Below are 17,480 nucleotides of genomic sequence, written 5' to 3' on the forward strand. Positions count from 1 at the left end.
AATCCCGTATGATGCGCACGAGACTGTCCGGCACACCCATGTTGAAAAGTTTGAAAATCAAACCTTTGTGCCAGACTTTGTCGAACGCTTTTGTGACGTCGAAGAAGAGAGCTCCCGTGTAGAACGGTTTTGGTTGGTTAAGGCTTACGAGAATATGCTCCGTGAGACGGTGCACCTCTTGTACGCATGAGTGATTTGCACGAAATCCGAATTTTTCATCGATGAGAATGCCCTTGGATGAGACGAAGTCTCTGAGGCGTTTGTAGAGCAGACGCTCATACAGTTTGCCTAGAGACATGAGGAGGCTAATCGGGCGGTAGCTCGTCGGATGGTTTTTGGGTTTACCGGGTTTATGCATGCCGATAGCATCCGCTTCTTTCCAAACCGCGGCATAGATACAGTTCGTCATTGCGGCATTGAAAATAGATGCCAACATCACGATGAGTTGGGCGGGTAGAAGCTTAATAACGCGGTTAGATATACCGTCAGAGCCAGGAGCGTTGCGAGGACGTAGGTCTTTGATTGGGTCTTTAACTTCCATCGGAACGGGTGGTAACGCATCCGAGGGTGGCAAGAAGGCTCTGCGTTCGATCTCACTATCTACTAATTCCACGTGAACAGGGTCCGCGAATTGAGTGCTGGGCGTACACTGAGTTTGCAATGTATCAGCCAGCAGCTCTGCTTCTTCGTCATCATCGAACACCGTTGGCAGGGTGCGAGTCCTTCTAAGAAATCAGACCACCTGGCATCTCGGACTTCGGCGATGCGAGACTTTACGTCGCATTGCAGGGCACGCGTTCGAATACGACTTTCTTCGGTAGGATACCTATCATAGGCGCGGAACGAGGCGTTTATAGTTCTAAGGAGTTCCCTAACATCGTCGGACAATTAGAAGTGGTGGTGGAAGTCTTCCGCTACAATTTGCTTCGATGACCTACCTAATGTCGAGGTGATGTAATGTGACGTTACGATATCTATGGCTTCAGCTGTATCCTGAGGGGACGGGGTAGAGTCTGGGCTAAGCGGGAGCGATAGTTGATCAGATTCAGCCAGGCTGATGCCCAGCGTGTGCCAATCTACCACAGTTTTCGTGACAAGATCGATTTTGTTAGCTTCGGGGCTCGGGGCTCCGCGGTGTGCTTCTTACCCTTGTGTACGACAGGGATTAATACGTCGGTCGTCGGGGCGGGAGAGAAATCGAACTCCATGTCAGAGTCAGACGAGGATGATCTGCGGGCGGGTGCAGATGCTTCAGAGGCCGCAGAAGATGGCGCAGGCGCGACGGAAACTGCGATGCACGATGCTAGAATTTTGCGGGCTAGTATTGGAGACATAGGAACAGCGGGCACGACGGACACCACGAAAAAACTCGCGGTGTGCTTTATAAGCTAAAATCTCCTATGAGATCGACGGGTAGTTTTCGCGGACGAAACCCGCGAGCAAAGCGTTGGTCGATTCCATCGCTGTGTACCTAGGGGGGCTGCCTGGGGCAGCCGTTTAAACACGCGAGCCTTGTTGTGAGGTCCCAACGACGTCGGTGGCGTTTGGATTACCGAGCGTTTGAAATTACTTTGAACAACCGACCGACTACGATAGAAGGATTCCAGGAATTCTAGAGATGGCTCTATTGTTCACGGGTGGCAACGGGTCGCAATTAGGCGCATGTAGAAATTTCCGAGAAAGATTTGAGCGGCAGATGTGCCACGAACAATGATCGGGCGATCGAGTGGTTTGTGGGTACGTCCGCGCGCGGCGGTTACATTGGTCTGAAAGAATTTAAGATACAGTACTAACTGCTACAGTCATAAATAACTACACTTTTCGGAATGATAGACTAATATGTATATACCACCAACATTATCATCTCATTGAAATTTCATTTGTCAACATAGTAACCAGTAAGTAACGTGTGGTAAAAAATTGTAGTTTATTCGTTTGGTCGTTTATAGTTTGGTCTTGACATAGGTACTATACTATATGTTTTTTTCCTACCTAATCTGGTAGCCTTGAGAGGCTTTGCCAGCGTAACTTAGCTAGTAGGTGAACTCTCGGAGCTCTAACCTAGGGGTGTTGCTAACACTGACCCTAGCAAGAGCAGGGCTTCGCAGAATCTACCACCGGATCGGAAACGCGACCCACTGAGAAGATCCGGCGAGAAACTCAATAGGCTTAGGACCGTAATTGAGATGCAGCTCATTATTATCTTTAATTGGAAGATAATAGATAGTTAGATGTGTACTTGAAAAATCGTGAAAGTGCACGTGTAGCCAGAAGGATAATAATTTTAAGGAATGAAAAAGTTTGAACAGAGTAATATTATATCGAGTGGTTTCTGAGATTTCATTGTCTTTTTACAAATTTACAAGTATTTACAACCGTTAACACTAATCCCGCTTTCGTAAATTCATATTCATGTGCGTAATTCGGCAAGCAGATTTCCAGTTTATTTAAACATCTTTTGGTCTCCAGCCAACAATGCCGACGTACCAAGAACTTCACTCACGTGCCCTCAGCATATCTTCCAAGATCGAGACAATAAAAGACCAGTATGCCGATGGAAAAGCAGCTGGTATTTATAATTTGTTAATCGGAGACAGCAATCAGAGAACAAAGTACTATAAAGACTTTTTGATTGGTATGCTGAAGAAGAATAACTGCAAGAATATTCTCGACGCCGCATGTGGTACTGGGTAAGTAGATAATTAGTTGCAGGAAGCTGATTGGCTACCCGACCTCGATAACTGCAAGAATATTCTCGACGCCGCATGTGGTACTGGGTAAGTAGATAATTAGTTGCAGGAAGCTGGTTGGCTACCCGACCTCGCTTATATCGCGTGCATTAACATTAAGACATTTAGCAGATTAATAATATAAAGCGTCAAAACCGTCACAAATACACCATACCGGTGTCAACCATGGTCACGAGTTGTCCTCTACCCTATGTTTTACGTGACTATGTGCCGTCACTTGAGATCTTCCTGATTTTTTTTTAACGGCAGGAGTGTAGGCAAATCGACTCAAATAAAGTGGAACTGACTACATTTTTTGCACGTACACGAATAAAATTCAAGAAAACAAATTCCGAACGCCAATCCAGGCCTGACTCCGTGGAGAAAAAAACATAAAATGACCAAACTAATCTAGGTACGCCTGTTTCCGTGGAGAAAAACATAACAATACCTAAATTGGCTATAGCAGACTTTGCTGTAATCTGGCACGGACACTAACTGTCGTTAGGTTTTAACATAATTTCCATATTTTTTTCTAGAATAGACTCAATAATGTTAATTGATGAAGGATTTAAAGTTGTATCAGTGGACGCTTCTGATAAGATGCTAAAATATGCTCTCAAGGCTCGTTGGGACATGAGACAAAACTCTAAGTATGATCAATGGGGTAAGTTTTAAGAAGTACTTGTAAGAGATTCATAAGAAAAACACATTTCTGAGATATTTCTACATTACGATATATTTTATTTTTATAAAAAGTTTCGAGATGACGGGCGAACTTTACTGTTTTCTACTAATCTAGATAGTTTTTATTTTTTATTTTCTTCACTTTTGTTTTTTTTTTATTACTTAGAGAGTTTTTTATTACTTACTCACCCTGAGATATGTTCTGAGGTCTCAGTATAGTTACAACGGCTGCTCCACCCTTCAAACCGAAAGGCATTTCTGCTTCACGGCGGAAATAGGCAGGGTGGTGGTACCTACCCGTGCAGACTCACAAGAGGTCCTACCACGAGTAATTACTACTACTACTTTCTAACTCTACTAACTTAAGCATTTTGGTTTTGGGTGGTTATTAGAGTCCATCGACAAAACAAATGGAAAGGTTTAATGTAGAAGACACCATTTAATTTTAATGATTATCTCACCCTACACTTGAAACTGGGGCTCATAAACGTGGTATAACCTTCTTTCCTGTTTCCACCCCAAAGCAAGGTCATAACAGCTTGTTCAGGCTCGCAAGAGGGCTTACTATCAAATACTTAAACTATAAGCTTCAACAGGACAATTTCCTTCACAGTAATTGAAGAAGCCAACTGGGAGACACTCCCGCAAGACATCGAGACGTTTCTACCAGATACCCAGTTCGACGCCGTCATATGTCTCGGGAACTCGTTCGCCCATTTGTTGGATGAGTACGGAGACCAAAGGATGCAGAAGCTGTGTCTGAGCAACTTCGCGAAATGCCTGAAGCCAGGCGGCCTCCTGTTTATTGATCACAGGAACTATGAGGCGATAGTCAACAGTGGAACCACTCCGGGACATACTTTTTATTTTAATGTAAGTAAACAATCAGCTACGGGTAACGCACAACAATATCAACTAAAAAGAAAATAGAAACATTATTATGGCATTTTATCTATACTAATCTATACTAATATTATAAAGAGGAAAGATTTGTTTGTTTGTTTGTTTCGAATAGGCTCCGAAACTACTGGACCGATTTGAAAAATTCTTTTTCCATTAGAAGCCGACATTGTCCCCGATGAACATAGGCTACTTTTTAAAAAAAAAAAAAAAATTATTTTTTTGGTTTCATGTGTGTTTTAATGTTTCCGAAGCGAAGCGAGGGCGGGTCGCTAGTTATTATTAAATTCATTTATTTCAGATAAAATATTAATACATATAACTAATGCCAGTAACATGATATCTTAAAAAAAATGCTGTTAGGAACATAGTAACAAAAATAAAAGAAAAGGACAACATACACACATATAAATACAATTAAAATATGTAGTCTACCATTACGAGCACATTTTATGGCCCTTTCTACAATGATTGAGAAAAGGTCCATCTAATCACGAGAATATCATGGCCAGGATGATGTTATTAATTATAAATATTAATTATTTATTTTTATAAATACGAAAGTTTTACAATATTAGCTTAAATATCAGAATAGCACATACCTAGGCTATAATATATATAGTGCGATCAACATAAGACAGGCGGTGTGGAGTCGTTTTAAGAAATATTTGTTTTTTTTAAATATCCGACATTCACGTCGGAGGGTAACGGGTCTCACTGGTCACTAAATAAAACCACAATTACCTAATCACAATGCACAATGTCAAATGTGACTATTCATTGTGTTTTAATGTGGGTGTTTTGTGGTTTAGTTAAATTAAACAGTAACCACGGATCAGCAGGAGGTCGCCATTGTCGATATTGGTATTAAACGCATTACCTTGATATTCATTTTAGGTTTATTCGTGGCTAATTTTGAACCAGAATTACCGCACACGTAAGGAAGCAGTGTTCATGGGTACAACGTTCTCAAGTACCCGTCCACGAAAAGCATGTCCTATTTAATAAGATAATTGCGTATATCGTCTGTATGTCCATTACCGTTGACTGAATTGAAGTTAAATAAATGAATTTTCCAACTTTCTACACTTAACTTATTTCCATAGTATAATAATTTTTTAACAAAAATAATTAAGCATGTCCATAAATACATAATAAAGACGTCGGTGTCTCTACAACTCGAGACAGCAAGTACAAGCATAGCCCTTTAAAAGAACGATCCGGAATTATTTGACACGAATAATAAGGCTAACCGTGATAGAAGTGCATACGAAGAAGGCAGAATGTAGGGGCCTTTTCTCTAGAGCAGGGCTGCGCAGACAACGGCCCGCGGTTTATTTTCATTTCATGTTTTAATCAGAAAACAGTTTGGATAATAGAATTCTCTGTCAAAACATATAATGAATATTTGGTATAATTTATCTTTATTCTTGTAACATTCCATTCCCGTGACATCATTTAAAAGTTAAGCTATCTTAATATAATTCTAACGCTGGCAGCGCTGCTTCAACGGCTGAAGGCCTCAAACGACGGAAATATGAAAATCACTCTAAAGATTTCATTTTTGTTCCGTTTGGGGTGGAAACTTTGGGCCCCTGGGGCCCATCTGCTAAAAGCTTTTTTAAGGACCTTAAAAAAAACTTTTTGAGGCCTCGGGAGACCAGAAGGCCGGTACGTATTTTGCACAGAGAATTAGCATTGCTATCCAGCGTGGAAATGCTGCCAGCCTTCTGGGAACTCTGCCAACCGACGGTGAGCTAACGCAGATTTTTTATTTATAAGTAGCTTTACCTAAATAATTATTATATTATCCTTTTTTGTCTGGAAAGTATTTTGTTTTTGAAGATATATTTTTTCTGCGGCCCTCCAGCTTTTCTAGTTAATTTAATTAGCCTGCAAAGGTATATAGTTTGGACAGCCCTGCTTTAGAGTATTTAATTTTGGAGGGTCGGACAGTGATCGTAAAAAAGAGTTGAAACTTCCACTTGATGCTTCAAGTTTTATGGCGAAATACATTTAATTTTGTTATGTCCTGGGCTCTATTATTACACATATCCGGATTTTTATTAGGCTGTGTTGATTTTCAGAGTAAGCACCCAGTAGACATTAATACCTCGGTGCTGGTCGTACGTGGTGAACCTGTACTCGTTATTTTAGATTACTGCGTATATCCTTCCGACGATGGAGAGTTAAAGGAAGCGAGGTGAGGAACCGACATGTTTTCTTAATGTCGCATAACTGGGACGACTTCTGAAGCTAATGCCAGGACGTTGTGTGGTAATAGCACGCATATTAGTTTAATTTATTTTAAGGTAGGTACAGCCAAGTAAGCTTTCAATATATTGGGAGTCCTCGACAGATAAATAAAAATTGGCAAAAAAAACCAGAGCGAAACGGTACTTCACGCCTGCATTACACGCCTTACTACAAGGGAAACAAAAATGATCTCTTTTTTACCATGGTACCGCACACCACAGGAGCAGAGTTCATCCAGAACTAAAACTGCTGCGTTCATCCACAGTGCATTACCAGAAATCTTTTTTCCACGCACCGTCCGATTCTCGGATTCCCTTCTGCAATACTTTTCGAACACTTATGACACGTCCTTCTTCAAACAGTAGTAGGCAGCGGATTAGCCGTGTTTCACCACTTACCATCAAATAGACCGTATGCTCATCTGCCTACAAAGCCTTTTATTACTTGTGGTAGTGCGTTTGTGAGCCCCACGGTTACCACCAGCCCACCTATTTCTGCCGTGAAGCAGTAATGCGTTTCGGTTTGAATGGTGGGTCAGCCGTTAAACTGTAAATACTGAGACTGAGAGAACTCATGTTTCAAGATGGGCAACGGCATTGACTTTGGTTGATTTTTATGGGCTCCGGTGACCAAATGGGCCGTGAGCTCGTCCCCTCATCTTAGCAATAAATAAATAAATAAATAAAGAAGTAACAGTGTCCCCTACGAAATCTATTACAACATCTATTACCAAATCCATACCATAAGACTGTGTCTTATCTGTCATTCTACATGTCTTTTTATGAAAAGACTATGAAATATGTTTCAACGTGTGATTAGGTACTAAAATTTACGGCGTACCCGCGGTATCGTCGACACTGCTACAAACATGAGATCTATCGCTGTGGTATTCATCATTATTTAAATATATTATATATCTACCTGTGTGCTTAGTTCGAGTTTTTTAATTGAAACTGAAAGTTAACATAATATGGAAACGGAACAGCCGCTTTGATTGCCGCTAGGGGCGCGGTTCCAACTCCATACAAATCTGAGTTAACTTTTACGCGATCGAAAAGTTAAAAAACTCGCACGAAGCACACTGGATCTTTATTTTAAATTCTTTGAAATAGGCTAAAAATTCTGTAATGCACTTGTTTTTATTCCAGGGAGTTCAGTCTGCGTTACTACCCACATAAGCTATCAACATTCACGAGCATGCTGGACGAGGCATTCGACAACCGAGCCCGGCACCACATCTACGGAGACTTCCAGCCGCTGGACAAGGTCCCCGTCCCTGCCTTCTACATACACGTCATGCAAAAGGCTAAAAATTAAACAATAATTTGCATCTGAAAATGATCCGTATTTCCAACACTTTTAAGGAAAATTTGTTTAGCTTAAAGTAGATTCTAGGATCTGATTAGATCAACGTCAATTTTAAATTCTTTTGATTTAAGACTGATTGGAAATAATTTTGATTTACTTTTTTCTTTCGCTGTAATACTTACATGGGATTAAATAATTTAAAATAAACTGTTGACAAACTGCTTTTTAGTTTTCATCCTGAGAAATCTATTGCCCCTTACTTACTTATGTCTCTTCGACGTGAGTCGCATTTATCACAGATTACTATTACTTTACACCGACTTACTCATTCAATTTAATATGGTCCTTGGGGACTGCTTTGAAGAATTTTTAAGATAATTCTGTCATCCCGTTAGAACGGGACATAGATGACATCTTTCCCTGGCATTGCTGACGTCAATGAGCCACGGTAACCACTCACCATCAGGTGGGCTGTAGCCCTCTGCCTCCAAGGAAAATAACTTCTTATAGCGGCCACGACTTCTTTTAACGGCTGTTCCCTTTTTCAAACTTGAACGCATGATTACTTTGCGATAGCAAAAGACAGGATGTTGATACTCCCCCACCTTTTACGATACCCACAGAGAAATATTATTGTTGGGATATTGGAAGGTGAGAGACACCTTTGAGCAAAAAACCTAGGCTTTGTAATAGCTAGACAGGTAGCCAAGACGCTATGTCAAAAGGCAGCTTTTTTTAAGGTAAATATTATTAAATATTTTTTGTTTGAAGTGTTAGTCAAATTAAACCACCCGCACAGTTTTTAAAAACACTTTCAGTTTTATTGTCTTATAATATTATATTAAGAACAAACACATAGAAGGGGAAGAGGAAACAAACAAACTTCAACTATAAGCTAAAGTTAAGCAAGACTATGTGCAAGCACTGCGAAGCGGGTTAGCAGGTAAAATCATACGAGTATCCGACGGCAAGGCAGTTTACGGACTGGTGGTGAAGTGCGCGCGCGGGGGCCACCCGTAGCGCTTGCGCACGGTGCGTCATTGCTGACTATATACAAAGAATGTTTGTCCCAAAAACTAGACAATATTAAAAATCAACATAATTTTTAAATATAATAATTCTACATCTAATATTATTATAAACAAAGTCAAACTTATAATATAGTAATAATAATAATACATAGCTACACTACATCACCCCCCTCCAGAGACCGGGTTACGGGCGATAATATTGCGGAAACTTCACTCTACGCCCTGATCTAGTTCTCCTGATGACACCTTCATCGGCATCGAGGACAACTGGGTCTGTAGTATCAGGTGAATCTGTGTGAGTGTATGTATGTGTGGTATCTGAATCGTGCAGTATGTAGGCCGGCTTGATGCGGTCGATAGATACTGCGACGTTTTTACCGTTTAGGATTATCCTAAACACTTTGTCACCACGCTGTAAGACTTCATGAGGTCCAGAATATGCTTGTTTAAGCGAACCTCCCAATGTATCATCCCTCAAAAATATATGGGATGCTGTTGCTAAGTCTTTGAAGACGAATGTACGCTTACCGCCGTGACGAGAGGCTGGTGTGGGTCGTAGGTCTTTAACAAACTTGCGAAGTCGTGCCATGTACTCTGTTACGTTGACGGTATCGCTTACTTCGGGGTTAAAAAATTCTCCTGGTAAACGTAGTGCTTCTCCGTATAAAAGTTCCGCAGATGATGCTCGGAGGTCGTCTTTAACTGCACTACGGATCCCTAACAAAACAAGTGGAAGCGATTCAACCCAACTGTCGTTGGCATGACATATAATAGCAGCTTTAAGCTGTCTGTGGAATCGCTCCACGAGTCCATTGCTTTGGGGATGATAAGCAGTGGTCCGTCGGTGTTGAAATCCGGATAGTTGTGACAAATTTTTGAACAGCTCCGATTGAAACTGACTGCCACGGTCAGAAATAATGTCCGTTGGGCAGCCGAACCGCGATATCCATCCGCTAATTAGTGCTTTTGCAACAGTTTCGGCACTTATGTCTGGCAAGGGTATTGCCTCAGGCCATCGCGTAAATCTATCAATGGCTGTAAGACAATATTTATTGCCGTGTGAAACCGGTAATGGACCGATTAAGTCTATATGGACGAATGTGAACCTAGCTCGTGGTACTTTGAAGGCAGCGATGGGCGAATAAACGTGACGTGTAATTTTAGAGCGCTGGCAAGCTATGCAGGTACGTACCCACTCTCTGCAGTCTTTTCGAACACCAGGCCACACGTATCGCTCAGAAACTAGTTTCGCCGTCGCATTGGCGCCAGGGTGACTGAGTGAGTGTAGACTCTGAAAGACTTGTCGTCGAAACTGCTTCGGAATGAACGGTCTCTGTACTGTCTCACCCACATCACAGTATAATTCTGTGCGTGACCCAGGTAGCTTCACCTTTCTGAGGCAAAGGGAAGAGTTATCCTCCAAAAGGTCTTTTATCTCGTTGTCTCCTTGCTGAGCCTTTGCTACTTGCTCAAGGTCAATGGGTTGCACGATCTCTTCGATTCGGGATAACGTGTCGGCAACAACATTGTCTTTCCCTGAGATGTGGCGTATGTCTGTGGTAAACTGTGAGACAAAATCAAGGTGTCGGAATTGGCGTGGTGAGCAATTTTCTTTACGAGAGTGAAAAGCATACGTTAATGGCTTGTGGTCCGTAAAGATGGTAAAATCTCGGGCCTCCACCATGTGACGAAAATATTTCACACTCTCATAAATGGCTAAGAGTTCACGGTCGTAAGGGGAATACTTGAGCTGTGTGGAACTCAATTTCCGTGAAAAGAATGCCAACGCCTGCCACGAATTTTCCTTTTGCTGCTGGAGGACTGCGCCTATTGCTGAATCAGAGGCATCCGTAACTAACGCGAGCTTTGCGTTACATTCCGGATGAGCTAGCATGGCGGCCTTGCATAAGCTTTCTTTGCAGGCTTCAAAGGCTTGATGTTCCCTGTCTCCGAAATTAACGGGATGAGACCCTTTGACGGAGCCGGTCAAGAGGAGATTCAAAGGCGCTTGATGGACTGCAGCTTCAGGGATAAATCTGCGGTAAAAGTTTACCATCCCTAGGAACCGCCTGAGCTCTCTGACCGTTTTTGGAACAGGGAAAGTCTTAATGGCTTCCACCTTTGCGGGAAGAGGTTTAGTGCCCTCAGCAGAAATGCTGTAACCTAAAAATGTGACCTTTGGGACACCGAACACACACTTTCCTGTGTTGATAACCATGCCATATTTTTGAAGCCTGGAGAACAGTTGGTGCAGGTGCTTTTTATGAGCCTCTTCATCCTTAGAAAATATTAAAAGATCATCGATATAGGCGTACGTAAAATCTAGGCCCCGAAGCATTTCATCAACAAAACGCTGAAACGTCTGTCCGGCATTACGTAATCCAAACGTCATGTATGGGAATTCATAAAGACCGAACGGCGTTGTGATGGCAGTTTTCGCGATATCGTCCTGGTGGACGGGCACCTGATTGTAAGCTCTCACTAAATCCAACGATGAAAATACTTTGCAACCAGCGAGACTATGACTGAAATCATGAATATGGCGTATGGGGTATTGGTCTGGTATGGTGCGTGCATTGAGCATCCTATAATCCCCGCAGGGGCGCCATCCATTATCTTTTTTAGGAGCGAGGTGTAGTGGTGAAGACCATGGTGATAATGACGGTCGACAAGTACCATTTTGCAGCATAGTCTCAAATTCAGCCTTTGCGATTTTTAATTTGTCCGGTGCCAGTCTACGTGGTGTGCTTGCAATCGGTGGTCCAGGTGTGGTGCGAATATAGTGTACAGTGTCATGTTTCGATGTACTGTGTATGCCTGATGGACGAGTGATGTCAGGGTAGTGTGCTAGTATAGAATGATAAACAGAATCACCTGATACAACCCGCACCGAAGAAATGTCCTCATGAGAATGATCGAGCGAAGCCGCGGTCGCAAGTGAAGTTTCAGCGTCAATTAAGCGTTGCCTGCGAACATCAACAATTAAATTATAAAAAGATAAAAAATCAACGCCTATTATAGCCCTTGTGACATCCGCTACAATAAATCGCCAAGCAAAGTCGCGGCGCAACCCTAGGTTAAGAACTAAGTGAGCGTAGCCGTAGGTATTAATAATTGTACCGTTTGCTGCACAAAGATCATATTTTGTTTTTTGACGGTTGTCTTTTAAAAACTTTCTCGGAAATACACATAAGTCACTACCTGTATCCACTAAAAATTGCATTTTAGTACGTTGGTCTGTAACGAATAAGCGACCAATACCTGGACAGTCGGTGGTCGCTACTACCGAATGCCCGCTGCGTTTCCCGAAAAATCACAAGGTTTCACACATGTCTTAGCCCGATTTCCAAATTTTGAGTGGTACCAACATAACGGGAATTTTCTGTAGTTTGAGTCAGATCTGGTCCTGGACCTGGAAGCGCGTGTGTGGTTCCGATGGAAGGAGTTTGATCTCTGCCTTGAGCGCGACATCCTGTCTAACTTTGTTGACAGTACCTGTACCTGGCGGGTGAGTTCCGCTATCTGAGCGTTAACGGCACTGCTCTCGGGTACTCCCACTGCTGCTACTTGTGGGCTGTTGGATACTACGTCGTGCACTTTATCTGCCAACTGCGACACGTCTTCGAGCGAGGCGTTGCACTGCGATGCTACAATAGCTTGGGTATTTGAGGGTAGACGACTAACCCAAATGGTGCGCACGAAGTCTTCTGGTACGTCTGCCCCGGCGAGGTCCCTTAGATGTCGCAGGAATTGCGAGGGTTTTCTATCACCGAGTTCCTCGTGATGCAGGAGTTGTTGGACTTTCTTTTCACGGGACTTGGAAAGACGGTTAATCAACTCCGACTTTAGTCGCTCGTACTTCCCACTGGCTGGAGGATTAGTGATGATATCCTCCACTGTCGAGGCGTAGGCTTCATCCAACTGGCTGCAGGTATAGTGAAATTTTGTCGAGTCAGCGGTTATGCTCGACAACAGGAACTGGCTCTCCAGCTGTGCAAACCAGAGCGCTGGTTTATCCGGGTAGAACGGTGGTACCCTTACACCCACACGACCAAGGTCACTACTGCCACTTGCAACTGTTTTTTCCACACTCATATTGCGTTCTGTATGAGAGGTCACCAATGAAGTGTTAGTCAAATTAAACCACCCGCACAGTTTTTAAAAACACTTTCAGTTTTATTGTCTTATAATATTATATTAAGAACAAACACATAGAAGGGGAAGAGGAAACAAACAAACTTCAACTATAAGCTAAAGTTAAGCAAGACTATGTGCAAGCACTGCGAAGCGGGTTAGCAGGTAAAATCATACGAGTATCCGACGGCAAGGCAGTTTACGGACTGGTGGTGAAGTGCGCGCGCGGAGGCCACCCGTAGCGCTTGCGCACGGTGCGTCATTGCTGACTATATACAAAGAATGTTTGTCCCAAAAACTAGACAATATTAAAAATCAACATAATTTTTAAATATAATAATTCTACATCTAATATTATTATAAACAAAGTCAAACTTATAATATAGTAATAATAATAATACATAGCTACACTACATGTTGATTAATTATTTTTTCCTACCTGTTCTAGTGACCTCGAGGGGTTATGGCAGCTTTAATGAGTTTTTGTTGACAGCAACTGTATCATATGCCTCAATAAAAGTATACAAGTAAAAAAGTTAAACATCTTTCATTGTACTTACTATTAATAGCTTTTTAAATACACTTTATGAGTGGAGTGGAGCTTGCAGCCGACCTGGTGTTGTGTGATTACTGAAGCCGATGGACTAAAGCACCCACCTTGGAGACATGACTTCAAAGACAGAGTTTTATAGTACAATAGAACAGCTGCCCCACGCTTCGAACAGAAACACATTACTGCTTCGGCAGTATGATGGTATGTGGGGGCTCACAAGATGCCCTACAACCAGTAATATCTTCACAAGTAATAAAAACTTAAACATTATTTACTTACACACAGAGTGGCTTATGTCCCTGGTATTGCTGACGTTCAGAGACTGATCACTCATCATCAGATGAGCCATATGCTAGATATACAGGCAAAGGCAGAAAATTCGTATGCTGGACAGTATGACATCCCAACATGCATAGTATTCTCCACTATGGTACTATGCAAGTTGGAAAGTCATATTTGAACTTACGTTACATACTGAATAATAATAAGACTAAATTACAAGAACCAAATAATTTATTTATTTATGAAATTATACAATACAGTTTGTTGTAAATAATATAATATGTGAGGGGATGTTCTAACACACATGCTTGGGGGGACCTTAATTATAATTAATGTCTAAATTAACTTATTTATCTATGAGCCGACAATTATGTTATTAATGGGGATATGAATCAGCTTTACAAAGAATCCAATGAAGCCCATGATGCAAAATCCGATGGCTGTTGCAATGGCAATCTTTTGGAATTCTGAAAACAAATATACATTTTGTTATTTTAACTACTTCACTTACTATGTATTAATGCTGTTTTTCCAATCTTTATCCACGTCGATTTTGGAATAATAGTATGAATGTGTGCCTTGGAGCACACTACTGGTTCCATTTTGTAATTTATGTTATTACAGCAAAATGATCTATACCAGCTTTCAAAACAATTGTGGCTTTAATCTAGCGATCTTAGAAACTACATGATTTTATTTACACCAATTTTATATTGCCCGAGTTTGTGGACAACTCAACCCAGGAACAAGAGATCTAAGACTTGCTTTAGCTTATTGGATTGCATCCTTGCTTAGGATAGAAAAGAGGATTTGGGGCATACATTACTTGTGCGAAATATAGAAGAAGCAGGGGAATCAAGTAGAATTTCATCAAATCCCAAACTTCACCAAAACCACATCACATAATCCTCTTGTAATATTACTATGGTCTTAGATAGTAATGACAAAAGTCTAAGTGGGTCACATCATACTGTAGTGGTTGTGAGTTCTGGTAATCACTTAAAAATTAACAAAGTGTGCATCAACATATTTTTATTGAATGGATCAGTGAACAAACTCTGGATGCACTTAGCATGGTTATCTAAGCCTATGGATCTCACTATCATAATGTAAGCAGTGAATATACCAATATATACATTTTCCTTCAGTATTTTATTAATTATTAAGTAGCTAGTTATTCACCTTTAAAATTTAAACATATTGTTTGATGGTTGTGATCTAAATAGTAACTTCATTATTGAAAAACCTAACTTGCAAAGCCATTTTTTGTTTGTACTTAAGGTCTTAAACATCAGTTTGTTAATTATTTTTTAAATCTCACCTTTCTTTAAATGGCACAGTATTCATTAGTTGCTTTCAAACGTCAGAATTATTGTGTACGTTTACCATTTACAAGTGTTTCATTGTACGAGCGAACTTAAATGAATGTTCAGTTATAAGTAGTTAATGAAACATAGCCTACCTTTCCTATCAGGTTTTGTGCATCTTCTCACTAATCTGATGGAGTCCTTAGCGAATTGCTTGCCAGGCTCGACGAATTTTGCGATCTGATCCATTATTCTGCAATTTCAACACAATAAGTTAATAAACTTCTGCCAATCTATTATACGAAACTTTTACACTATTGTTTATGTGAAAATCTTAAATGTTTCACTTACAAATTAATAATTCAACAATCGTTTTATTGTTAATTCACGTCGACAATTATTTAATTGCTCTCGTCCCCAACTCAAAAACGTACAACTGCAGTAGTGAAATGACAAACAACGCAAACGTCAGCCACGTTTAAAATTTTCAGGCACGTCATCAGAAACTTCACTTTTATTTTTGATAGATTTCGGATACACATATTTATAGAGATTTTATGACCTGGTAACTGAGACCTTTAAGTCATGTCTTATTTTAATTTATATTATTCATATTTTTATGAAAAATGATATTATGGAGTGAAATGAAATGAAGATGATTAATTTGAGACACTAATCAACTGGGATGAAATAAAATGAAATGAATTGAGATGATATGTGATGAAATATAATCTTAATAAAATGGTGGTCATTTATTAAGATTTTTTTCAGTGGACTTTTTGAAGGATCCCGAGAAGTTACGTCCAGTGGCTTTGTTTCATTTTCCCACATTTGTGCACTTTCACAGATATTAAACAATTAATAAACCACCATTATTACACATTTAAACCCGAAGAAACACTAAATAGACAAAATAAAACAAATCACACAACTTCACTCCTCGCGTTCCCGCCAAAAAGTCTTTCGGATACACAAAGATTTATGTGTTGCTATATTGAACAGATTTGGTGAGATTTAATTAGAATAAGCATAGCCTGAGAAAAAAAATCCAGGATCATTTGTAGATAAAGATTTCCATGTCCGAAGCGTTCAAATCAATATCAAAACCAAGCGTTCGTTTGCTCACTCCGTACACACCACTAATATTGTGAACCGTTTGTGCGGCATTGCTACAGGCGCTATTGCGATGGATCTCGTATTCCAATTATTACTCGTAATTTTTTCGTGATCTCATGGATGAAAAGGATACAAATGTGATCAAAACCAATTAGTAAACAAATGACTGAATTTGAAAAGAGAATTCTATATTTTTAAAATACACTTTAATTGAATATTGTATCTATTTGCAGCCAGTTTCAAATGGCCAATATTGTAAAACCACAACTTCATACACAGATACATATTATCTGGAACTGCCTGTTTTCTAACTCACAGATTGCTGATTGGTTTTTAGTGTAATTTATTTCTTTATTTAAATATGTATTGCTTTGTTTTTTAAGTTTATTAAATTAATAAACGGTAGTAACTACCGGTAACGGTAGTAAACAATTGGGCTGAATGCCCATCGTCATATATAATTGAAATGTCTATTGGGATCAATTATGTTGACCAAAAGATTATACCTTAGGGTTAAAAGTAAAATTTACGTAAAACAATCCTGCATTACTGTTGAGGGAAAACTTAAAAGTATAAGGTTCACAGTAGAGCCAAATTACATACAAATGTTGCTATTCTCATCCAAGAGCAACAAATTAACTAATAATTAATCTGTAAAAGTCAACTCTTTAATATAACCCAGCAAAAACTAAAAATAAAGCTTCTGTAAAAGTCAAATCACTATTGACAATTGTGGACTTTTTGGCGGGAACGCGAGGAGTGAAGTAGTGTGATTTGTTTTATTTTGTCTATTTAGTGTTCATTCAGGTTTAATGTGTAATAACGGTGGTTTATTAACTGTTTAATATCTGTGAAAGTGCACTAATATGAGAAAATGAAATAAAGCCGCTGGATGTAACTTCCAGGGATCCTCCAAAAAGTCCACTGAAAAAATCTCAGTAAATGACCACTATTTTACTGAGATAATATTTTATCCCATATCATCTCATTTCATTTCATTCCAGTTGATTAATGACTCAAATTAATCATCTTCATTTCATTTCATTTCACTCCATATTATCATTTTTCATAAAAATAAGAATTTATTAAATTAAAACAAGAAATCACTTAAAGGTCTTTGTTACCAGGTCATAAAATCCCTTAAAAAAGTTGACATTTGACAAGTTTAACAAAAGTC

At 40.0% G+C, this 17,480-nt stretch overlaps 2 protein-coding genes across 2 annotated transcripts; one reads left to right on the forward strand and one right to left on the reverse strand.

Annotated features, from left to right (window-relative positions):
* The first annotated feature begins 1,451 nt into the window (after positions 1-1,451).
* Positions 1,452-8,101, forward strand: LOC101738844 (glycine N-methyltransferase). Its single transcript, XM_021348123.3, has 5 exons — positions 1,452-2,690; positions 3,269-3,396; positions 4,030-4,289; positions 6,404-6,519; positions 7,721-8,101. The coding sequence occupies exons 1-5, from the start codon at positions 2,476-2,478 to the stop codon at positions 7,887-7,889; spliced, it is 888 nt and encodes a 295-aa protein (XP_021203798.2). The 5' UTR covers positions 1,452-2,475; the 3' UTR covers positions 7,890-8,101.
* Positions 8,102-14,093: 5,992 nt separating this feature from the next.
* LOC733141 (transport protein Sec61 gamma subunit) lies at positions 14,094-15,643 on the reverse strand. The gene is made up of 3 exons (NM_001044209.1): positions 15,539-15,643; positions 15,343-15,440; positions 14,094-14,347 (listed from the first exon to the last, which is right to left on the reverse strand). Exons 2-3 carry the CDS (start codon positions 15,434-15,436, stop codon positions 14,235-14,237), a joined length of 207 nt encoding a protein of 68 aa, NP_001037674.1. The 5' UTR covers positions 15,437-15,440; positions 15,539-15,643; the 3' UTR covers positions 14,094-14,234.
* Positions 15,644-17,480: the final 1,837 nt, after the last annotated feature.

Source organism: Bombyx mori, chromosome 13, assembly GCF_030269925.1.
Source record: "Bombyx mori chromosome 13, ASM3026992v2".
Taxonomy (NCBI): Eukaryota; Metazoa; Arthropoda; class Insecta; order Lepidoptera; family Bombycidae; genus Bombyx; species Bombyx mori.